The 24,132-nt window shown below is 47.8% G+C and overlaps 2 protein-coding genes across 4 annotated transcripts in view; one reads left to right on the plus strand and one right to left on the minus strand.

Moving 5' to 3' along the window:
* The window catches only part of LOC122384503 (eukaryotic translation initiation factor 4 gamma 1-like), a 92,569-nt gene extending 82,568 nt beyond the window's left edge, over window positions 1-10,001 (minus strand). For all 3 annotated transcript variants that reach the window (XM_043372003.1, XM_043372004.1, XM_043372002.1), the window contains exon 1: window positions 9,847-10,001. In XM_043372003.1, the coding sequence (XP_043227938.1) occupies window positions 9,847-9,928 (82 nt within the window). In that variant the 5' untranslated portion in view covers window positions 9,929-10,001. The remainder of the gene's footprint in view (window positions 1-9,846) is intronic.
* Window positions 10,002-12,994: 2,993 nt separating this feature from the next.
* On the plus strand, window positions 12,995-23,625 carry LOC122384529 (von Willebrand factor A domain-containing protein 7-like). Its single transcript, XM_043372067.1, has 14 exons — window positions 12,995-13,474; window positions 16,606-16,808; window positions 17,163-17,339; window positions 17,663-17,799; window positions 18,414-18,636; window positions 18,985-19,211; window positions 19,557-19,856; window positions 20,112-20,428; window positions 20,937-21,043; window positions 21,565-21,758; window positions 22,099-22,298; window positions 22,735-22,921; window positions 23,161-23,293; window positions 23,600-23,625. Exons 1-14 carry the CDS (start codon window positions 13,092-13,094, stop codon window positions 23,623-23,625), a joined length of 2,814 nt encoding a protein of 937 aa, XP_043228002.1. The 5' UTR covers window positions 12,995-13,091.
* The last annotated feature ends 507 nt before the right edge of the window (window positions 23,626-24,132 follow it).

Raw genomic sequence — 24,132 nt, forward strand, 5'->3', positions numbered from 1 at the left:
TGGGTTATCTGAAAGGACTCGACAGACCTTTGACCGGGACAAGTTTGAGTCGAGCATCGGCACGTCTCCGATAACAATTTTTCCGCGTCAGACTGAGTGGTCAAAGTGCCCATACCCTTTACAATCCACGTCGCTTCCCGCCGACAAAGGAGGCATTCCTCTCACAATCACGCATGAAGTGTATGATGCTTGCAAGCGGCTTTGTCACCGTCAGCTTACGACCCGCATTTCAGCTTATGCTCCCCTAGTACTCTGAAATGAATCCCCGTTATCCATTCGCTCTACAGACGGTCCGTAGCGATCCACCTTCGCCCATCTGGCGTTACGCCCCCCCCCCCATTCCCCACAGCCGCGCAGGGCGGCACACCTAGCCCCGCCACCATTCGCCGGTCCGGGCGCGCAGACGAGTCTGTCCGAGGCCGGTCGGCCGGCGGCCGTCGGCAACAGCCGCCCGGGCCGCCGCGCCGGCGGCTCTGTTATGATAGGCCGCCCGACCAGCTGATCTCGCCGCGCGGCCGTGTCAATGAACGGCGCCGTGCCTACGGCCAGTGGAGGACACCGGCGCGCCGTGGGACCGGCCCCGGCCGCACCGGCCCAGGTGGGGTGACGCCACACACGCGCCTCCCGCCGACCTTCGGCGCTGGTCACCGGGTCAAAGTCATACTACTGGGGCGACGGCAGAAGCGAAAGGACGGACACATGCTTTCGCTGATTAAGAATGCTGCCATAGCTTCGCAAAAATCATGAGAAATTGAAAAGGGTAAAGGTGTTAATATCTCAGCTTGCAGATATCACCTCTAGAGAAGAATTCGGCAGAATCGTTTTCCGACATTGTCACAAGACACGTGTGCTATAGGAAACCGTTACACACGAGAGCAACCATTCCATCCCGGGGCCGGAAGGAGCGCAGTCGGCGGAGAAACACTTGCGCAATTAGGAAATTAGCACAATTACCAGTCATGAGCGATGGAATACGATATTTTTCGAACAGACATACGATAGCTGACATAACAACGCTCTTACAGTGCGCTTTCTAAGAAATATGACATTTACTTCTTCCTTTCAAAGCGGTAAAACTAATGTACGACAGAAAAATTAATGAGGAATGTATTTAAAACATTACTGATTAAAATTAACCTAAAAATAAAACTAGTTTACATATTCGGTTTTCTTCAATTTCAATATATCACCGTCATTCTGGACGTCATTTATTATTTGATAGCAAGTGACGAGCGACGGGTTCAGCAGCATTTAGCTGAAACCTGTAATTCCCTGTATCCCTACATGAGACCCTGAGTCGGGTACTTCCCATACAACCTTGTGACGAGTTATAACGTTAAAGGTAGTGTGCCACCTTTGAAAGATTTCCCATTTTATTTTTCCTAGGATAAGAAGCTTCTGTTTTTACCTAATATCGCAAAAAAATCAAAAATGGGCCTGGAATAGTGCCTTTTTCGCCTAAAAGTTTATCGGTTTTTAGATATGTATAACAACTGTAGTGGGCTCACCTGCAAACAGGCGTCGGGCAACAATCGCGAATGCGGCGCACTTGTGACAATAAGCAAAGGTCATTATAGTGTTACGACCATACGACGTACGGGAATGAGTTATCAGCTGTCTAATCGTAGACAACACAATGAGCCTTAATGAGCCTTAAACTGTAAGCCCGTATTGGTATTGTTTCTTTTATTTGGCTGTCGAACATTATTTATGGTTTGAAATATGATTTTATGTAAAATAATTGATATGATAAAGCCGTCTTATAAGTTATGACCCCATTTCACCACACGCAAGTGGCAGAAATGACAAGATCAGCTGACGCATTTTTCTTGGCCGAAGTCAGAGCGCGCAGCCCGACGCACCACCACCGCACCACAAAGTATGAGCAGAAGCCGCGCCCAAAGCCAGGGCCTCGGTAACGTGAGGTAGCCGAGTCGGCGGCCCCGGGCTATCACATGACACCGGGAGGACGCGCGGCTCCGGCTTGGGTCAGCGCACGCTGCCCTGACTCGGCTACCTCACGTTACCGGGGCCCTGGCTTTGGGCGTGGTCTACCGCACCACCTAACAGGAGTGTTCGAAACCGCAGGAGCTGATGATGAACGGGTTTATCGAAACTTGATTGGATGAGCATATCGGTAATAGCGATTTCAGTGTGTGCATTTATTGTTCATAGTGGTGTGAAATGTGGTTGGGGTACGACCGACAACCCGTCGGGGCGAATTTCGCACTGGGGTACTCAAAATTTGAAGAATTTAAGACGTTTCCATGAGTTTTGAAGGTATGGATAAGTTCTAAAAATCCGGTTCTCCTTATCTGGGCCATTAACTCCATACGGTCCAAGAAAGCTGGCACACTACCTTTAAAGGTAGTGTGCCAGCTTTCCTGGACCGTATGGAGTTAATGGCCCAGATAAGGAGAACCGGATTTTTAGAACTTATCCATACCTTCAAAACTCATGGAAACGTCTTAGATTCTTCAAATTTTGAGTACCCCAGTGCGAAATTCGCCCCGACGGGTTGTCGGTCGTACCCCAAACACATTTCACACCACTATGAACAATAAATGCACACACTGAAATCGCTATTACCGATATGCTCATCCAATCAAGTTTCGATAAACCCGTTCATCATCAGCTCCTGCGGTTTCGAACACGCCTGTTAGGTGGTGCGGTAGACCGCGCCCAAAGCCAGGGCCCCGGTAACGTGAGGTAGCCGAGTCAGGGCAGCGTGCGCTGACCCAAGCCGGAGCCGCGCGTCCTCCCGGTGTCATGTGATAGCCCGGGGCTGCCCGCGGGGATGCGGTAGACCGCGCCCAAAGCTGCGGCCCCGGCTTGGGTCAGCGCACGCTGCCCCGACTCGGCTACCTCACGTTACCGGGGCCCTGGCTTTGGGCGCGGCGGTGGTGGTGCGTCGGGCTGCGCGCTCTGACTTCGGCCAAGAAAAATGCGTCAGCTGATCATTGTCATTTCTGCCACTTGCGTGTGGTGAAATGGGGTCATAACTTACGAGACGGCTTTTTCATATCAATTATTTTACATAAAATCATATTTCAAACCATAAATAATGTTCGACAGCTAAATAAAAGAAACAATACCAATACAGGCTTACAGTTTAAGCTCGACATTGTGTTGTCTACGATTAGACAGCTGATAACTCATTCCCGTACGTCGTATGGTCGTAACACTATAATGACCTTTGCTTATTGTCACATGTGCGCCGCATTCGCGATTGTTGCCGACGCCTGTTTGCAGGTGAGCCCACTACAGTTGTTATACATATCTAAAAACCGATAAACTTTTAGGCGGAAAAGGCACTATTCCAGGCTCATTTTTGATTTTTTTTTTTGCGATATTAGGTAAAAACAGAAGCTTCTTATCCTAGGAAAAATTAAATGGGAAATCCTTCAAAGGTGGCACACTACCTTTAACCTAAGTTAACGTTATGACCGTTGACGTAAGCAGTTAACCTAAGCAGGCATGCTGCGTTAGTTAGTCCGGCATGCGCTCATCTACTTCTGTCAACTGCATTATATAAACTAAAGCTAACATTAAACATTTTGTGCACATTCTGCTGCAAACATAAAGTGCTCACTGTCAGCTACAGGCAGGGGCAGGAGGCCAAGGTTCCCAAGAACTAACTGTCTTGACACTGTCAGTGCATGGAAGCAAATGTCTCAACCAACAAAAAACCTCAGTACTGGGTGAAGTCACCAGTGAATTTACTCAGTAACACTGCCTAAAAGGTCACAAATATTGACAGATGATATACACTGGCCATACCTGTTCTGCAACAACCTCCTCATGGTGTCAAGATTACTATTTGTTGCTATCTAAATTCACATCAATTATTACGGAGCGAGCGAAGCGAGCGTAGTCTTTCCTTAGATTAACGGAAATTTCTTAGTATGAGCGGCCGGCCGGCCGGCCGGCCGTGCGGACGCTTTTGCGAGGCTTATATCTCAGCAACCCCCTTGACCGATTTACATGCGGTAAATTTTGTAGGGTAGCTTCATTCCTTCTACCAAGTATTGGACTATTCCCGATGCATTTGGGTGACCCCTTATGCACGTGCCACGTGCAAAGCGAAGAGGTGTCAGTTTTGTAATTGTTGCAATATCTCGGTAACTACTTGGCCGATTGCGCTGAAAGTTGGCATGTAGGTAGGCACCCACTAGGCACTGCATATCCATGTGCCAGAGTCGGGGTGCTGCTGCACGTGCGCACGTGCAGGGGTCGTTTCCAGATCTCGAGAACGGCTCGACCGATTGCGCTCAAATTTGGTACACAGTCAGGGACCGGTTAGTAGGGTGCTGTGCAGTGTGCACAAGTCAGTTGGGACCCATTTTGCACGTGCGCACGTGCAGCGTGCCGCTTCCAGATCTCGAGAACGGCTGGGCCGATTGTGCTCAAATTTGGCACATCGCTAGAGACCGGTTAGTAAGGTGCCGTGCACAAGTCAGTTGGAGGTACCCCCTCGAAATTTCGCACGTGCAAGGCCCACCCTCTCGCTCGCTCCGTTAGTCGCCCCAAAAGGCGTTATACTGGTGTATATCACAATGCAGCCTCAACAAAGCAAAGAGCCTCAATGATTTGATTTAAAATATATTTGAAATTGAAAGGATTGAGAGCCTGTGACCTACAATATCAAGGACTTTGCCAGCTATGCAACTTTCTTCTTTAATCCCTCTCAGTTTAAACTTTGGTTTGAGCACCACTTGATATTTCCCATAATGAAAACCCAAGTAGAATGTTAAAGGGACACTCCCACCTTAACATTAGTTTTGAGTTGAGATAGCCAAATTGGTGGCCATGGCCTGCAAATACCGGTTTGGGCACTCACAACATCGAAAAATGATTTAATTCGAAGATATGGAATTTCAAACTTGCAGTTTTCGGATTCTAAGGGGCTAATGCATTGGAATGCCCCCTTAGAATTTGTGACGTCAGCGGAGATCTAACGATTTTTAAATCTTAGACTAAAACCATCGTTAACACGTGGTGGTATACGCTGCTTTGCGCGCAACGTCTGCCGCACTTTAAGGCTGCCAAATTATTGCTTCCAAATAAAGTCGCTAGTAACAGGGGAGATCCCAAAAAGTAAACAAAAGTAAAAGCCTAATATCTTGAAAACCAGTGAATATTTTTCGGTGAAATTTGGTAGATATTCGTTTTCGCTCTTTCTGAACCAAGGGACATCACTTTCATGCCAATGCATTAACTTTTTTGAAGGTGGGAGCCGGGAGGGTCCCTTTAAATGAGCCAATGAACTTGGATAACCTATCATGTAGGGAAGAAAACTTTCACCCCTAACAGCTTATGGTTAAGTTTAATGTTCCGGGATTCAAATATAGCTTCTAGGTCACTGTGTGTGAATCTTATGTAGGTAACTTTTATTACTCATAGGATGTAACAAAAGAAACCTGAAGACAAGGTGCATTACCTGTTGCTAGTATCTCCCTTGTCATGACAAATTGCAAATGATTGAAAATATTCCATGACACTGGTAATCATCAGCATTGTTTGATGAAAGTAAAAACAACACAAATAAAATTCATGCAGTTCAGGCTAAGAAATCAGTTGGGTTAGAATCAATCCTGATTCCCAGACAGATTAATACCAAGCACATTTTTTTATGCTAGTATTTTATCTTTTCAGCATTGGCTTCAAGCGGTATTCTCTAGCCAAGGTGAAGGCCCTTATTCACTCGAAGGTCATCACCAACACATTGTATGATAGTAGCCAATCTCAACACATACAAGGCTGAAGGCAGCAATAAGGACCATGTCAAAAAAGATTAGGTACTAGGTAGTGATTTTAGTAAGGTTTGAATATTATTTGGATCACTAAGTACCACTACCTACCTACTTTCAGAATTTCCTTTAAATCTCTCATTTGAGTTTGTGGCTTTATAATTGCAGTTATTTCAAGTTACAATCTAGCACTGGTTCTATGTTTACATGACACATTTATTACACTTAGACCGCATAACTGCAGGTTCCTAGACCAAGACACAGCACACTGACTATTGCTACACTACATATATGGTTGTGTTTGTGTAAGTTCTAACCACAGAGATGATGCTCATTTGCAAGTTAATGGTGCCCAGACTTCATAGGTCATCATAGGTGCCCACAATTTCAAACTAAAGCAGATGGAAGCCCAGGTGTCATCAGAAGCAGGGCATGACAAAAAAGTAACCTGTCAATTAGTAATCACTCAAAACAACCATCAGCATAGAACCTTTAAGGTGTTACAGAGGTTAAATCTCAGCAAAAATGTTGTCATTTGTTAAAAGTTAAAGTTAAAGTTAAAGTTAAAAGTTAAAGTTGTTAAAGTTAGTGTAAAGAAACGAGTACGAAGGTCTTTCCTCACACATCGGGCATGTAACTTATGGAATAGCCTTCCAGAGAAAATTGTGAGGTCAAAATCAACTTGGCTGTTTAAAAAAAGAGTGGACGAGTTTTTGAAGAGTGAGAGGCTTCAATTGGAGTAAATGCCACCGAATCGAGGAACTGGATGACAAAGCATTATAACCTTGAACTATCCCACGATCATCCTTACCCAGCTCTGCCCACTCAATCAGTAAGGAGTAATCAGTTGGTGACATACCAGGGAAATAAGCTAAAATTAGAGCGCTCTATTTATTGCTCCTGCCCCATGTTGAAGGGATACCCCTAAAAGCGTGATCTTTTATCGGCCCTTACGCAGCAAGGCAGTAATTCTCAGACCGGTGGATGGTATCAATAGAAAGAGAATGCGTCAAAGATTAACATGAATTAATTAAAATAACATTAAAATGTTAATTAAGCGTGGAAATTAGTCCCAAACATAAGCTAATTATTGCTCCTACCTCGGCGACGGCGCTCCCCGCAGTCAGCGGAGAAGCTAAAATAAAAGCCACCATCCTCCTCCGTAAGTCAATTTTAGAGCGGCCGAGTGGGCCGATGCGGGGCCACCAAACTGAGGTGAGACGTGGCTAGCAATTGCAAACCGCCATAGAAATCAATATCTTAAGACGTACAATATGGGATGATTACTCTGAAGCTGGAGTGAAAGCATGAGTAGATTGCAAGAAACGAAATGCATAGATCGGTTGAATTATGTACAATAGGCACAGCTCAGATGAAGCCATTTCTATGATGTTGACATATGACATGACCCTTCCTCTCCTCACCTATGACCTAAGTGCATTGGCAGTTATCGGCATAGTTTTTGGGCACGAGTGTAATTCGCCATCGGACCGCAATGCATGTTGCTAGGCTGCTGCAATTACAACGAACATACGAATACTGCCTTCATTTGTAGACGTTTGTTTTTTAGGCGGTCTTTGACGTGCAAGGGGCATACCTGTCGACAACTTGAGTTTCTCCGAATTTCAAAAATTCCCAGAATTTCAATTCCTTATGCACTGTTGTAGGTACAGCTATGTTCACAAGTTTTCGTTTCCTCCTGTTCTAAAAAGGATGATATTTGTCGATTTCGTGCGTCCCTGATAGGAGGGTGCGTTTAATAATTAGGCCCAACGCTTTCTGCATCCGCGAGTACCTTCAAAAGGGAACAACAGTTTCCATTTATTACACTATGGGACATGTGACAAAATGACCACTGGAACACGCATGAAACGGAGCTCATATTCCTAAAAATGTCTACAATCACTTCTTTTCTGACACTATTAGCAAATACCATCTCAAGTTAGGTGGTTGACAGACAGTCAATGGAGGTCTGGGGAGACTGAGTGATGCCAATTCACCACTTAATTGATAATGAGGGCCGAGGGAAGAGAAACATGCAACATGCACAACTGACAACTTGACAAGTGACAAAACACTACCACTATTGCGCAGTGCACAACAAATTACAGAAGCCAGCCCAAAAAATGCTTTTGGTGGCTAATTGCAAAACAAGTCACTAATAAATGTCTCAGTTGCAGCTGAACACTGCACAATAATCACACTGTTCACACATTGAGTGAGATGCCACAGGTGGTTTGAATCACACTTTGGTTCAACTGCAAATCTGAAGTGTTGTCATGAGGTTTATGCCTCCATGATCACAGCACTTTGGTTGTGGTTGGCATAACTTGTAGTCTGCAGAGTTCCACATGAACTGCAGACACCTCATCTGGTGGTCTTCATGTTGCTCAACTTCTTCAGGAGGCAAACGTCGACCACCCAGCGGAAGCATGGTCCTGCAGAAAAGAAAGGTAATGCATAAGGTACAAACATTATCTGCTGAAACAGCCCCTTCTGTTGGCTGTTATTAAACTTTTAACATAACATAACAACATGTATTCCACGTATATTACATTTGTTGAAGTAAAATACTGCCGGCTATTTCAAAACCAGAAAATGAAATTATATTGTGGCATAATTCACATGCTCAGCTATCAGTATCAAATAAAAATTAATTTAATACTTGGCATATTCTATATAACACATTCATAGAATATTCTACTTCACGTCACAAGGACTCACAATCTTTCTGTTGGGTGTTTGATTGACGCATGAACTAAGTTTGTCTTAGGTTTTATTATTGCAAAAAATTCATATTGCATTATTGTATCAAAATACTGCCAGCAATAACAAAACAAGAACATGAAATGTCAAAGAGCAAGCCGCCTTTCCTAAAAATGGATTACTTTGAAAGGAATTTTAGTTTCTTTTAAGGAAAAGGAGAAATGATTATCAGGTAATTATCAGAAAACCACTCAACCAGCAAGTGGCTGGGTGGTTTCACAGCAAACATCAAACCAAAACATATACTTATTTATCTTACAATTGAGCCATTTGACTACTACAAGGATATGTGAGCAAAATAAGAATCCAATTATCCAAATTTGACTTCCTTGGAAAGTTTATGCCTTATTTTATGAAAATGTGTCACTAGAATATGATTCTTATCATCGAATATTATTTAATTTACGATTTATTTCGATCGGAATGCACATGGAGTCCCGCGCCCATTTCGTCGACGATGAATATGATCGTGTTTCATGAAGAGATAAGGGGTTTCAATGGTCTTTCAAAGCAATAATTTGATGCAAAAATTTGTAGGAAATAATATAAAGCTGGTTCAAATGGCCATCAACCATTTAAAACACCGAAAATACTCACAACTCCGTCCCGACGACCACGCAGCACCGCGCACGCCACACTACTGGCACAATGCCAAAACTGCTGTCACAGCGGAAATGTTTTTTTTCTCGATTGCAATTGTGGAATTATTTATTAAACAGAAGATGATCTTTCCGAAAAACCGACTGATTTCATACACAGATGCATGGAAAATAAAAAAATCCCGGTAAGTTTATTTGTATTGTTTTGTCGATTTTGACATGCTCCTAGTTTGCAGCCATATTTCGATATGTTCTACAGGGAGTTCAGAATTATTTCAGGACCAATCTTTTCCTCATTCATTTTCCCGTCGATCATGAAATTTGTAGAGCGGAACAATTAGTTTCCAGGCGGTCCGAGCGGTTTTCGTGAGAAGGGTGCAAAAATCGGCGTCATTTTTAGAGCCTCGACACCAGCTCAACACAGGACCCTATGGGAGACGGTGAAGTAGCGGGAGCAATAAATAGAGCGCTCTAATTTTAGCTTATTTCCCTGGTGTGTCACCGACTGTAATGGAAGTTGCAGGCAGTACGCCTTCTTCAGCATATACAAGACTTCAAGACTTCAAGACTTAAATGACAATGCAGCCCAGGCAACTATCATCAGTGAAGAATATGGCCTGCTAATCTGAATCTTCCATGCTGATTCCGAATCACGCCGAAACTGATTCACTCTCACTCTTCAAAGCAAACATACCAAAACTATCATCAAAAGAATAATTCAAAGGTCTTACCATATGAATATCCTTGCTGATATATTGGATATGCAGGCTGCTGTAAGAGTGGCGCTTGCTGTTTACCACCAGTATAGCTCATTTCAGAAGTTAGAAATGGGTTTCGGTAGCGTCCTCATATAGGACGTCTTCCTTTTCCCGTCTTCTAAATGGCTCTGTAAAACAGATAAATTTGAGAATGCAAATTGTATGATCTTTCCAAAATGTGAACGCAGTCACTCACAAAAAGCAAACTTTCATAAATATTCAATAAAACACGGAAATAACAGCACAACCACACCGCACACCGCCTCTCACCCTTGCGGAGTACTGAAATCTCGCAAAGCTGCGCGTGTTCTCGCACTTCGCGAGACTCGGCATTTCCCCCAAAAAGCATGGATACCGCAACTAAATTGTACAGCATGTGATGCACGACAACTAACATGAGCTGCGATAGCTTTCAAGCTTTTCTAGAAAAAAAGTTTTACAATTGTTTCGCTCAAAATAAGCTTGAGTTTTGCAGTACCTGTGATTTTTAGAAAAATAGCACTCGAGTGTAGGTTAAAAACAATAGTTCAGGACACGCCTTTCTGGTAACCTGCAGAGGTCGCAGCTATCTTTATGAATGAGACTATAGAGGTCGCCATAAGAAAGTCTGTTGTCCACAATGCTGTTTTGTGTCTTCAAAACCGTGTGTCCCAGGTCTTGCAAGTTGCAGGAACAACACCGTCCCACTCCCAACGGGGTAGACTCAACTCAGCCATTTCGCTGCACCAGTCGGTGATCGAGTAAGCTAAGAGCAAGCAATATCTTTCCTTCACAATCATCTTACTCTGTCATCTTCTGATCTTATCCTCAGTCCTATCTCATCCCATTAGCACCTGTCCGTGCTTCTATCCTCAAGATACTGAAATCCTTCTCCTCCACGCCACAACCCCCTTCCGGGTTGGGCAGGCAACTTTATATCATGCGGGCTGCTCCCTTGGAGCGGCGCCGCTGCTCCCGAGGGAGCGCACCCCGTAGCCGGGTGCAGTGAGTGCCTTGGGGCTGGGTGGCCTGTCCTCTGGACGGGCTCAGCCCCGGCGACTCACTAGGGTGCCTGCCCAGACCAATGTCTCCCCCTAATTCCTATCATCCTTCCGGCTCTGCAATGGTCTTGTCGACCGAAAGGGCCTAACCCAACAAAACAAACAAACAAACAAATCATCCCATTAGGCTTACCTATTAGGTACCTACCTAAAGGGGAGGTTAACTTCTCTTATAAACGATAAGTCAGGGTCAAGCATTTTGATAGGAAAAGAAATTGACCACTGAAAACATTTTTTTAACCTTTTGAGCTTATTAGGTACCTACTACCTACCTACATACCTACCCATCCTCAACTATTCAGTGAGAAAACACACAAGCACACAAAAACGTCTCTCAGGACTAATAGGGACTCAGGACTCAGGACTAGGACTAATATTATTTTCTCCCGGTACCGTGCGCCCCGCCCCGGTCCGCCCCGACTGCAAACGGTCTGCCCCGGAATTGCCGAACTGTGCCCCGACCACCCCCATGAAAGATAAAATGTGACGGGCTTAAAAGCTACAAATAACAACATCTCACTTAACTTTAAATACGCTTGCCAGTAACTCAGCTGGTAAAACATCCTGGTCTCGGTGGTGTGAGCCCTAGGTCGAGTCGCCACGCCTATGTATATGAGCCTCCTGACTACGCACATAATTTATTCCCGACTATCCCGACATAGTTGCCCAATAGGTGGCCGCAACCCAACATTACCCGTTCAGACGGTAGGGGTTGGGGCCTACTCGTAAGCAACAATGAACATTGAACAAGCTATGTTTTGTGTGGGCTCCGCCCCTGTCAATCCGCCCATTCAAACATTCGTAGGCGTAAAATAGTAAAAAGTCGTTACCTAAGTCTTTTTGAAATTTAAAACTTAAATAGCCAGTCGTTGCATTGCATTTGCTCCTGCAATTCATTCGTAGGTACGTTCAAATTCCAAGATTCGCAATAATTGGGGCAAGTGAGAAAAGACGCAAATCTTGACTTATTTAACGGATAAGAAATGATCGTTCGGTGTTGATTTTTATACAAGCAATGGTCAACAATGCACATGAAAACTAACGAGGCAAAACGTCAACCAGTTAAATGTTTTAATTTGTATAGCAGTCTTATAGGATTTATCTAATCCTACTGTTAGGTACACTTAGGTAATTCGGTTAAACGATTTAATTATGTACGTCGAACAATAAAACAAAGAACATGGCTGCATATAACTTCTAAATCACTATTAGTCACAGATGGGAAGTATTATTTGCTGTTTTGGTGGTACTGGAGTGGCCCAGGTGGATGTGACGTGACGCATTTTCTGCGATAACGCGTACTTCCTATAGACGATTCATTCATGACGAGATTTATTCGCCGCCGGGTTTTCCTAGAACGACTAAATAAGGTCGAAGGCACGGTGATTGGTGAGACATTGGTCAACGGTTATAAGTCATAAGTGCCAAAGCATTACTGGTGCTACAGCTGTGGTTCAACTATTTAGCTAGTATATAACTGACAGAAAACGTCGGCACCTAAAACAATGTGATGTACTGATACCTTTGAATAAAGTTACTAACAAATAGTACCTAAAATAACAAAACGTGACTAATGAATCGAGCAAGTTGAGGCAGATATGTGCATCTGTGTGTGCGTGTGGGGGGGGGGGGGGTCATATAAGGCTTAGACTGCTCGTCACGTTTCGAGCAGACTACTCGTATAAGCAATTAATCATAGCACCAGCATTCTGCGTAACAGTTACTCATGACACACATTCGCCGTCCTCGCGCCCAATAAGGCCACGCGCGGTCCGTCTGTATCGCGCGCACCTTCCGTTCGGGCCGGAACCGTTCTGATAGTGGGCGCGCGCGGGGGCTGATCAGACGAATCACCTGCGGCGCGGAGTGCTTTACGCACTGGCGTAACTTCCTGTTCAAACATCCCGGGCGCCGCCCAGAGCCCATCCGGTGCCAGAACGCGGGTCGCCGCGGCTGGGACTGCCTTGGCCCGCCCCGCAGCGATAACCAGCGATTAGCAAAGCACCAACCAGGAGACGCAGTGACTGGGGGAGTTTGAAGGTAATGGCGTCAGTGTGGCTGATGTGTAGGAGCTGCTGAGGAGGTGCTGAGGTCTAGCGGCCACCTATCGTGCGCAGTGTCGATCAGAGTCGCGAGTCGATCACACCGTCAGCTTAGTGATTCTCTCTAAGTGGAGACATGGCCAGACTGTTCAGCGCTCTGCTGGCACTGCTAGCGCTGGCACCCATCACCCAATCATTTCTGCCGAGTCCCATTCCGCCCAGTCTGGCCGGCACAGAGCGTCTGCAGTGTCTTCTGCGTGCAGCAGTCGATCTCACCTGGACCCATCGCAACATCACAGAGGAGGCCGTAAAACGAGCCGCAGTGCGACGCTTCCGAGCTCTGGCCAATGACAGGCGCGTCAACTACGGGCCTGACGAGCTAGACACTGTAGCCAACGTGTTCATCAAGTTCCACGGCTTCAACGCGACCGGAGCCGGCATCGCGTTTGCGATGGTGGCTCAGCAGCTTGCGGACGAGGTGGCCCGGGTGGACAGCGGGCCGGCCGGAGTCGACCCCAGGTCAGTGCAGAGGGAGACAGAGAGAGAGAGAGAGAGAGAGATATAGAGAGAGAGAGAGAGAGAGAGAGAGAGAGAGAGAGAGAGAGAGAGAGAGAGAGAGAGAGAGAGAGAGAGAGAAAGAGAGAGAAAGGAAGGGAGAGCTCAGAGAGGGACAGAAAGCGAGTATTATAGGAACAGAGAAGGGCCAGATAAAGATAGAGGAAAAGTCAAAGAGAACGTGGAATGGAGAAATAGAGAGAGAGAGGGAAGAAAATTGATAATAGCTGTTTTCACGATGGGTCCTCTGGTGACTGCATCAAACTTGACCAAATCTGCAATAAATCTTTTTCAAAAAATATCTTCATATCATGATTTTTCAGCGTTTCAATCGAAAATAACGTCTGATAATTTGAAACGCTAGTCATATGAGAAACTAGTCGGCCCTAGCTAATAGCTACTAAGAAACACAATAAACGTAATTTGACCAAATCTGAATCAAATCTGCACCAGATGTGAATCAAATGTGTGCCCGATACCCGTCGTAAAAGCGGTCAACAAAAATATATCTAAAGTGAGACGAAGGACAGCAAAGCAAAAAATCACAGTCCAGGCTCGATTACGGTCAATATGCTATAATTCGTTAACACGATTCACATTGCTTTGCTTAATCGTCTCTGACTTTGGCTTCTGGTGGTTGTCATTTTCATCTACCTAAGCTGTGAGTACCCATGTGAATTGCTATTTGAGCTTCTGGAAGTTTTCCCGTACGCCTTATCTCACCAGCACCAAGAAAGTTCATCCTATGCGATTATGTGCCTTTAATCGCGGCAATCAGTTATACGATCATTTGCCGCCGATTGCTTCACCCGTTCGTAGCCATTTATCCATGGAGACTGCATCGCTCGGGTAGAACAATAGCACTGGGGTGCATTGCGGCACAGCATCATTCCAGGACATCGACGCTAGGGTTAGGGCTGGGCTTATGAGGAAATAAAGAAACCAGCGATCATAGCTGTTTGCCCTCTCCGTCTTGTGCATTACCTTGGGATCCGTCTAGTCCTTTGCAGCTGGAATCAGCGAAGAAGATAATGTTTTATCACTGGACATCTGAAAAAACACAATTATCTCATCCGCCTCACACGTTATCTTATCGGCACCGACAAAATGCGTCCTAATGTGGTAATGTGTTTCCAGTCACAGCAATAGTCCCAACAGTCAGCCATATCACAGCAATCAGTTCATTTGCCGATGATTGCTTCATCGGAGCTTATCTTGGAGACTGCATCGCTTGATTAGAACAGTAGCACTTAGATGCATTGCGGCACATCATGCTTCCCAACGAATTTTTACGGAGCGAGCGAAGCGAGCGGAGTCTTTCCTTAGATTAACGGAAATTTCTGAGTATGAGCGGCCGGCCGGCCGGCCGGCCGTGCGGACGCTTTTGCGAGGCTTATATCTCAGCAACCACTTGACCGATTTAGATGCGGTAATTTTTGTAGGGTAGCTTCATTCCTTCTACCAAGTATTGGACTATTCCCGATGCATGTGGGTGACCCCTTATGCACGTGCCACGTGCAAAACGAAGAGGTGTCACTTTCCTAATTGTTGCAATATCTCGGTAACTACTTGGCCGATTGCGCTGAAAGTTGGCATGTAGGTAGGCACCCACTAGGCACTGCATATCCATGTGCCAGAGTCGGGGTGCTGCTGCACGTGCGCACGTGCAGGGGTCGATTCCAGATCTCGAGAACGGCTGGGCCGATTGCGCTCAAATTTGGTACGCGGTTAGGGACCGGTTAGTAGGGTGCCGTGCAAAAGTCAGTTGGGACCCATGTTGCACGTGCGCACGTGCAGGACGCCGCTTCCAGATCTCGATAACGGCTGAGCCGATTGTGCTCAAATTTGGCACATCGCTAGAGACCGGTTAGTAGGGTGCAGTGCACAAGTCAGTTGGAGGTACCCCCTCGAAATTTCGCACGTGCAAGGCCCACCCTCTCGCTCGCTCCGTTAGTCGCCCCAAAAGGCGTTATACTGGTCATAAAATGTTTCACATAAAGTTCCTGAAAATACTAAGTAGAAAATTGCACCGCCGAATGGTCCTGTAAACTGCTGAAAACAAGCGGAAAGCCGCTGTAGGAATGTCGCCCGCGACATTCCGCTTTTGCGGAATCTCGCCCGCCGAATGGCCCAGTGTGCGGCCGCCTTAACGGAAATTTCTGAGTATGAGCGGCCGGCCGGCCGGCCGTGCGGACGCTTTTGCGAGGCTTACATCTCAGCAACCACTTGACCGATTTACATGCGGTAATTTTTGTAGGGTAGCTTCATTCCTTCTACCAAGTATTGGACTATTCCCGATGCATGTGGGTGACCCCTTATGCACGTGCCACGTGCAAAACGAAGAGGTGTCACTTTCCTAATTGTTGCAATATCTCGGTAACTACTTGGCCGATTGCGCTCAAAGTTGGCATGTAGGTAGGCACCCACTAGGCACTGCATATCCATGTGCCAGAGTTGGGGTGCTGCTGCACGTGCGCACGTGCAGGGGTCGTTTCCAGATCTCGAGAACGGCTCGACCGATTGCGCTCAAATTTGGTACACAGTTTGGGACCGGTTAGTAGGGTGCCGTGCACAAGTCAGTTGGGACCCATTTTGCACGTGCGCACGTGCAGGGTGCCGCTTCCAGATCTCGAGAACGGCTGGGCCGATTGTGCCCAAATTTGGCACATCGCTAGAGACCGGTTAGTAGGGTGCCGTGCACAAGTCAGTTGGAGGTACCCCCTCGCAATTTCGCACGTGCAAGGCCCACCCTCTCGCTCGCTCCGTTAGTCGCCCCATAAGGCGTTATACTGGTTAGGTAGGAATCGAAGTTTTAGTACCAGTACGAATCGCGACAAAAAGGCATGTTAGAAATATGTTGTGTGTATTCTTGGCGTGCTGTGTAACAACAAAAAAACTATAGGTCATATCATTACACATTATTGAACACTAAGAATGCGATGCCAAGGCATTGAGCCTGGAAACGCTAGTGTTCAATCCGGAAGGGTGCGTTCTCGTATGATCTCGCAAGTTCCGGATCGTTATTTGCACGCTCAGGTTCACAGGAAGTTCAAATCAGTTACTTCAATACCGACGCCTCCACTGTTCGCTATCAGGTACCATTTCGACGCCGAGCGGCTGGCGGAGGCACAGAAGCTGCTCCAGGTGCGTCATCAGCAGCTGGTGACGTCACTGGTGGCCGGCGGCCGGGCCGGCAGCGCGCTGCGTCTGCTGGCCCTCCAGCTGGCCGCCATCCAGGACTTCTACAGCCACTCCAGCTGGATCGACCTGGAGAAGAACGAGATCAACTATGCGCTCGGTAAGTGACTTTGGCGTGGCCGCGAATACGATGAAAATCATATTAATGTTTACACGAAAAACATGGGGAAAGTGAGCCAACTCAGACTATATATAACTGGCTATAACTGGCTTCTATATAACTGGCTTGACTCTTTGGAAGCTTTAAGACTTCTCGAAGCGATTATAGCAACCGCAATTTCGATATTTTCTAATCGAGCTATTTGAACCCGTCCTCAGGAGGCTAAAACCTAAACGGAAACCGACCAAACCTCACCAGCCGAGCAATGTTAGGTGCCCTCGATGGCTATATCATAATTCTGCTGTAGTTAGTAATTCTCCTGTTGTTAGAGCCTTACGTCGTTGTTCCCGCCAGGAATGCCGGGCCAGGAGGTGGGCGCCGTTGCCGGTCCGGGAGACTCGGTATGCTCCGACTGTGACTCTGCCGACGGCTCGTGCTACAATAACGTGCTGCGTCAAGGTCGACTGACGTCTGGGTACCTCTCGGGGCAGTATATCAGCGGTGTCACCGTCAGCAAACCGGCCAACAGCGGTACGGCACGGGAACGGGCATGCAGTATGGTTATGGTCACGGTAAGGCCGATAGGATGTGGTAATTGCGAAATGGGTATAAATGTAATTTATTTGACACGTGTCAGTGCTGTCTAAATAAAACAGTAGAATATTGACAAGAGCAGAATTAATAGATAGGTAGGTACTTATATGCGCAATTAAACAAAACAAAATAGGCATACGAGCATTACGTTTTCTTATCCCACCGTTATTCCAACATTACTTTTGGCAAACAGTCTCGGCCCCCTCTCAGATGACCTCGACTGGGTCGACGGCTAATTGGTCGACCCTTGTGACACTCAGGCAAGTGCAGTCATGGCGGAGTGACGGACCGGAGCCGAGCACTGCCCGCCGTCGGAGGCATCAGCAAGGACTCGATGGCTCCCTGCTTCTCGCCGCATCACTACTCACACAGCCGGGCGGCAGAGTTTGCTGTTCAGGTGACACCGTTTGGGCATAAACGGTTTTAGTTGTTGTGGACATCAATGCCCCAACCGAAAGAAGTCTGGCTTGAAAGACGTGCTAAATGCTTTACGTCCAGAAGCACGTGCACTGGAAATGACATAAATGCGTTAGGTGATGAAGATAAAAATGTGAACTCAATAATTTATAGACCTCGGTATACAGACTCTATCTTTGAATTATTTGATTCAAGAAGTCGTATAATTAATTTAAAATTTTCGATTTGAACCCTATTTCCTACTACACCTTTTTGCACTCAAAATAGGCATCTTTTCATTCAATTTCGGCGAATTGCATTCAATTTTAGCGATCTCTCTATTCGAAGCAAATGAGAGATCGCTAAAATTGAATGCAATTCGCCGAAATTGAATGAAAAGATGCCTATTTTGAGTGCAAAAAGGTGTATTGTTCTTACTATCATCATAAGTCTGGCCCTATTGTTATCGTTATTCGTTAGTGGTGGTTTTTCCCCGAGAGTAACCATCTGACTTCTCCCCTCTCCCCTCCCCACTACAGGCGGCAGAGCGGTACATATCTGCAGTGCTAGGTGAGCACTCAGTCATATGACCTCCCTCCCTATTCCCCGTTACAGGCCTCAGAGCGGTACATCTCCGCCGTCCTGGCCGCCACCGGTGAGCAGCGGGCCGACTGGTTGCTGCGCCTCTCACCCCGCCAGTGCCTGGTGCTGGTGCTGGACACCTCTCAGTCGATGGAGCTGACTGTGGCGGCGCTGCGCCAGCGCACGGCGCGGCTGGCGCAGCTCGAGCCCCGGCTCCGGCCCGGCTGCTTCGTGCTCGTTCCGTTCAGCGGTGCCGGTTAGTATCGCTAGATGTCGCTAAATGATGTCAGGGATTGGCTGGGGAAAGGATTGGCAGAGTGTAGCTTCACCTCCCATGACTTGGTATCTGAGCGTTGAGTGTTCCCTCTCAGCATGCGGATTATCTTGATGAAGTGGCCCCTCATAAGGACAGAGTCGATGGTATCGGTCAGACCAGCAGATCATGCTTCGCTCGACCGCACATACTTCCACTGACAGCACCCGGTGACAGTCTACTCCTCCCGCTGACAGTCTGCAACTTCCGCTGACAGTCTGTCCCTCCCGTTCTGTCCCTCCCGCTGACAGTCTGCCCCTTCCGCTGACAGTCTGTCCCTGTCTCTGCCAGGCGTGGGTCCGGTGCAGGTCACTGCCAGCGTTGCAGAGTTCCAGAGCCAGCTCGACTCTCTGCCCCTGGTGCCGGGTGACAGTCGCCGGCTGGGAGTCTCTGCTCTGCTCTCTGCCGTGGACACTGCGCCTGCCGGGAGCGACATCTACCTGCTGACGGACCGGGCTCCCACCGACACCGCCTTTCACCTACACCTGCTGCAACTGGCGGCCGACGCCGCGGCCAGGGTCCGTGCAGGGGGCGCTGGGGTCGGCGCAGGGGTGCTGAGGTTGGGACAGGGTCCATTGAGGAGCTGGTGACCGAATTCGTGGCCAGGGTCCGTGACGTGGCGCTAGGATCGGGATAGCGGGAGCTCAGGTCGGGACAGAGGGTGCTGAGGTCGGGACAGAGGGTGCTGAGGTCGGGACAGAGGACGCTGGGGTAGGGAAGAGGTCCGTGCAGGGTTAGCTTGAATCGGGACACGGGGAGAGCTAGATAAGGGTAGCTAGCCTAGGTATGTATGTACCTCTGAAGCTTTTCCTGTAACACCTCTTCCATTCCCTGGCCACCCAACCTCCCCGTCTCTCCTCCAGGTGAACCTGATTCTCATCAGCAGCGCCCGGGGTGTGTTCGGCGCCTCCGCCGCCGGTAGGGGTCCGTTCGGAACGGCTGTCGGTCCAGCGCAGATCGGTCCCCTGACCGGCCCGGAGCCCATCTCCGCACCTGCCGACGGTCTGACGCCGCAACAGCGAGGGCGGTATGAGGCACAGCTGTACCCCATAGAGGTGTACAAGAATGTTTCGAAGGCGACCGGCGGATTGTTGCTCGAGGTTGGGGCGAATCAGGTGGCCGAGGCACTGCAGATTTTGGACCTGGCCGCCAACAACTCAAAGGTAGACGCACGTCACTTATGTATTATGACGCACAGTCATCGTGTGCAACAGCAAACTAATGCTTATTTTAGTTGAGACCCCTGTACGCTTGTAAAAGTATCGCTATGAAGCATCATATGTACGCTAAACGATTTACGTTTTGAATCGAGCAGCCATCAAAAGCCCTTGCGTTTCCCGTTTACATACACATCATTGCCAATGCAATTTTCAAACTTGCTTCCTTTTCACGTATTTGACCCGTTTACTTTGTTTCAGTCCACAATTTTCAACCGGTACGACATCGGCTTTCCGTCATTCAGCTCCACTTTCGGCATCGACCAGACCGTGTCCCAGCTGGAGGTCACGGTGACCGGGTCGGTGACCTCGGGTCAGCTGGTGTCCCCGCGGGGCCGGCGATTCGACCTCAGGTCACCACAGGTGGACGATGACGCTCGGCCGGACGCGCGGAGAGTCAGGACGGCAGTGAGCTCGTCCAGCGTCACCGTCCTTCAGTTGGACGATCCGGTGGGGGGAGACTGGAGGCTGGATCTGACCAGTCCGGACTTTTACTACCCGGCTAATGTGGCAGTCAGGTGAGATAGGGGGAGCGTGTGAGAGAGAGAGAGAGAGAGAGAGAGAGAGAGAGAGAGAGAGAGAGAGAGAGAGAGAGAGAGAGAGAGGGAGAGAGGGAGAGAGAGAGAGGGAGAGAGAGAGAGAGAGAGAGAGAGAGAGAGAGAGAGAGAGAGAGAGAGAGAGAGAGAGAGAGAGAGAGAGAGAGAGAGAGAGAGAGAGAGAGAGAGAGAGAGAGAGAGAGAGAGAGGAGTGACTGACAGACAGACTGATACAGATGGAGATGCAATGTTAAATAGAATTAATATATCAAATGGACGTTTTGAGTTCTGAGTCCCGATTAATTAAATATCGCTTCTATCTTTACTTCTTTTGCCTCAGCGAGTTCGATCTCTCCGACTGCCTCTAAATTTCGCCCGTCGCCTGGTTGATACTCTCGCTCGAGTAACCCCGCCTCCCATCAGTGTCCGGTCCATTTGGCCTGCTCCTCCCGGTCTCCGCCCTGACCCGGTATCTGTGACCTCTCTGCAGGGCCATCACCAACCTGGACATCCGGTGTTCGGTCGTGTATCTGGCCGACCAGGGGGTCACCCACCCGGGAATGCAGGTGGTGCGCGGAAAACTGGTCACAGGAGCGCGTGAGTTGATAAGGAGCGTGGGATGACAACCATTGCAATCAGAACCTTACTTTGATATTCGCACTGTCTGTTCTCTATGGGCTTTAAATGTTACCTCGCATCATTTTTTTATTGTGCAAGCACTTAAAAAAATGGGTTTAGGAATGGGAACATCGTTTTGTTTTCACGTCTGCAGTTCAGACAAGAGGGCACAAATTGCTCTCCAGTGACCCATGATCTGCCGAATGCTTCACTCCACAGCAGGATATAAACCGATCAACAACCTCAAATACGTGTTATGTAACATTGAGCAACGGCCTACGAGAACCACTCTGCAACCAGACGTGTGAAATGACATCTATTATCTATCATTAAAAAAGATAGATGGAAAATTACTTCCATTACCGTTTTAATTAGCCCAAAATGCTTGTCATTAGCACGTCTTATCACAGTGGCACACTAAATACCTCTCCCGCCTTATCACAAGTTCTCACGAGTCACGGCTGAGGCGCTCACCCGTATGTACCCCGTCACCTCCACAGAAGGCGGACCGCTGCCGCACCTGCTGCTGCAGCTTATCAGCACAGACGAGCAGCCGTTCCGCTCTGTTGATGAGGTCCTGGTGACTGACCTGACCGGGAAGGTGGTGGGTCAGCTCCGGTACGACACGGGTCCCCTCTGGGACGCCTACCTGCCGCTGGAGCCGCGATTCATCGCCCGGCCGGCAAATATACGGGTAAGAGCGAACGCATGACGGTATGACCGGCATAGTCTTGAACACATAATAAAAGTAGTCGACAGCACCGCAAGCTCAGAGAGCGAACGTGTCTTCTAATTAGATGCAAACGCATATGATAAACGTTGATTAAGGCTTCGTATTGCTATATAGCTTCGTATTTCTCTCCAGTATCTAGGCATTAGCTACGTTTATAATGTCATTCCCATCATACGTTTTAACATTAATTGCTAGATATAGAAGGTTATTTGCACTGTATGACAATCCACCCATAGACAGAGATGTCCGTAGTAAGCACCCAAGCTCAATGTCATCATCGATCTGTATTTGACCCCGCCAGGTAATCGGCACCGCTCGGGACGGCAGCCGGTGGGTACGGGAGGCCCCGCTGAGGACCACCCTGTCCTCTGTCCGTGTGGAGCCGGTCAGACCCGAGGCCAGTCCGGCCCGTTCCGGTCAGAGCGGCGACCTACAGTTCCAGGTCACCAACGAGGGACGCTATCAACACACCTTCAGCCTGCAGGCTACGGACGACCTGGGGTCAGTGACACCATATATATTACTTAGATCGTTTTCTTTTATCAATTATGTGGCTTACAGCATGACGTTTTGACTAATATGATGTAAAGACGCTCGAGGACGTCAACTAATTTGTACATTATCTCTTTTATGTTTCTTTCCGTTTCGATTGTCGCTTCGTTTTGATCTTTAGGGGAACGGGTTTCCAAACCGCACTACCGCTTTTACCGTTATCAAAATTAGGTATAACATTTGCTCTTCGTAAATGCATCGCATTTGCGATGCACATTTGCATCGCAGGGTTCAGTTCAGCTCAGTTCGTGTATTCACATTAAATCCGCTGGTAGGCGGCTTTTCATTAATGCAATGTCAATTGATAAGATAAGAACAGGCTAAGACATACACCATTCATCGTATCATATAGGGATGCTCAACGCTTCACCCTTTCCGTTTCCAGCTACTTCCAGTCGCTGAGTCAGCTCACTGTGACTCTCGCACCGCGTCAGAGTCGCACGGTGACCCTACGCTACTACGTGCCGCCCTCAGCTCGTGCCGGGGACTCGGCCACCGTCCTCGTCTCGGCCCTGACGGAGAACAGGGAGGACGGCGCTGCCGCCCACCAGACCGTCACCGTGCTGGCTCAGGTGATTACCAAGAAAATGATGAAAGACGTGGTTTTTCATTACCTTTTCAGTTTACATGCATATCACCCATCAATTGACAGTAGCCCAATGAAAATCAAATGCTAAGTAGCAGCACAACGACCGAGTTAAAATTCCGTTAGAATATTATACAATCATTTCTGTTCATATAGCATTCATCATACCCATCATTGCTAATGACTCGAAGCTGTCATCCATCACGCTGTGTATCGTCGTTGCAGGAGGAGGATGTCTCGGCCCCGACGTGCACAGTCCTGCCGGGAGCCGACGTAGACTGCGGCGACTATCTCTCCGAGGACGACTGCGACGACCGGTTCTGGACCGTGGACTTCGAGGTCTCCGACACAGGATCAGGCAGGTTTCAAGCGGGGCTAATTCAATGTTTGACAGCATTCACTGGTCCTCATGACTTTATTTATTGCTTCAAGGTCTTTGATAGACATTCTAGTGATTTTACTTCATCTGACGTTTCCTCGTTGGATAGACGAAGCGAGATTTTCCACTAAGTGACGACATTTCTCTTCTAATTTCCGCATCCGTCAATATCTGCTGCTAGTGGTTGCGCCTGAATGTCTGCTGTACCGCATGGCTTATGCTGAATTCTAATCCCATCCAATAGATGTCGCTAGTAGTTACGCCTGAAATTATACTGTACCGCAGCGTATTTAACTGCTGCCAACGGGTAGAATGCACTAACGAATAACATGTGAAATGGTCATCCAGTGCCGTTTAACATTGAATCGCGATCGTTATTGCCGATCTTTCTAGAAATGTGTGGTTTATTCCATCAAATCGCTCTGGCCAATCAAATATCAAGGAAACTTGTATTTGGGTAGCAACTAGTACCTAAATGTTATACTAGTAATTACGCATCCCGTTTGATCTTTGCTCACAGGCCTGCAGGAGGTGCATGTGTTTCCCAGCGAGGTCGGTCAGCTGACCGCCGGCCAGTTCGCCGCGGGCAGTCCGCGCCTGAGGGGTCGGTACCGCGCCTCCTGCTGCCATCCCAAGGCTAACATCACGGCTGTCGACCGGCTGGGGAACATCGGCACCTGCGCCGTCGACCTCGGCAACGTCTGTGAGTTGGAGGGAGAGGGAGAGAGAGAGAGAGGGGGAGGAGAAAGAGAGAGAGAAAAATGGAAGAAGGGAGGGAGACAAAACTAGAATTGAGAAGGAAATAAAGGAGAGGAGGC

The sequence above is a fragment of the Amphibalanus amphitrite genome, unplaced genomic scaffold (assembly GCF_019059575.1).
Source record: "Amphibalanus amphitrite isolate SeventyFive unplaced genomic scaffold, NRLGWU_Aamphi_draft 000192F_arrow, whole genome shotgun sequence".
NCBI classification, from domain to species: Eukaryota; Metazoa; Arthropoda; class Thecostraca; order Balanomorpha; family Balanidae; genus Amphibalanus; species Amphibalanus amphitrite.

Excerpts from the sequence above, each read along its gene's own strand:
- LOC122384529 (XM_043372067.1), top strand. The coding sequence starts at position 13,092 with ATGGCCAGACTGTTCAGCGCTCTGCTGGCACTGCTAGCGCTGGCACCC. Across the intron at positions 18,637-18,984 it reads CGTTCCGTTCAGCGGTGCCG|GCGTGGGTCCGGTGCAGGTC; the intron begins GTTAGTATCGCT and ends TGTCTCTGCCAG. Across the intron at positions 22,922-23,160 it reads CCGTCACCGTGCTGGCTCAG|GAGGAGGATGTCTCGGCCCC; the intron begins GTGATTACCAAG and ends TCGTCGTTGCAG.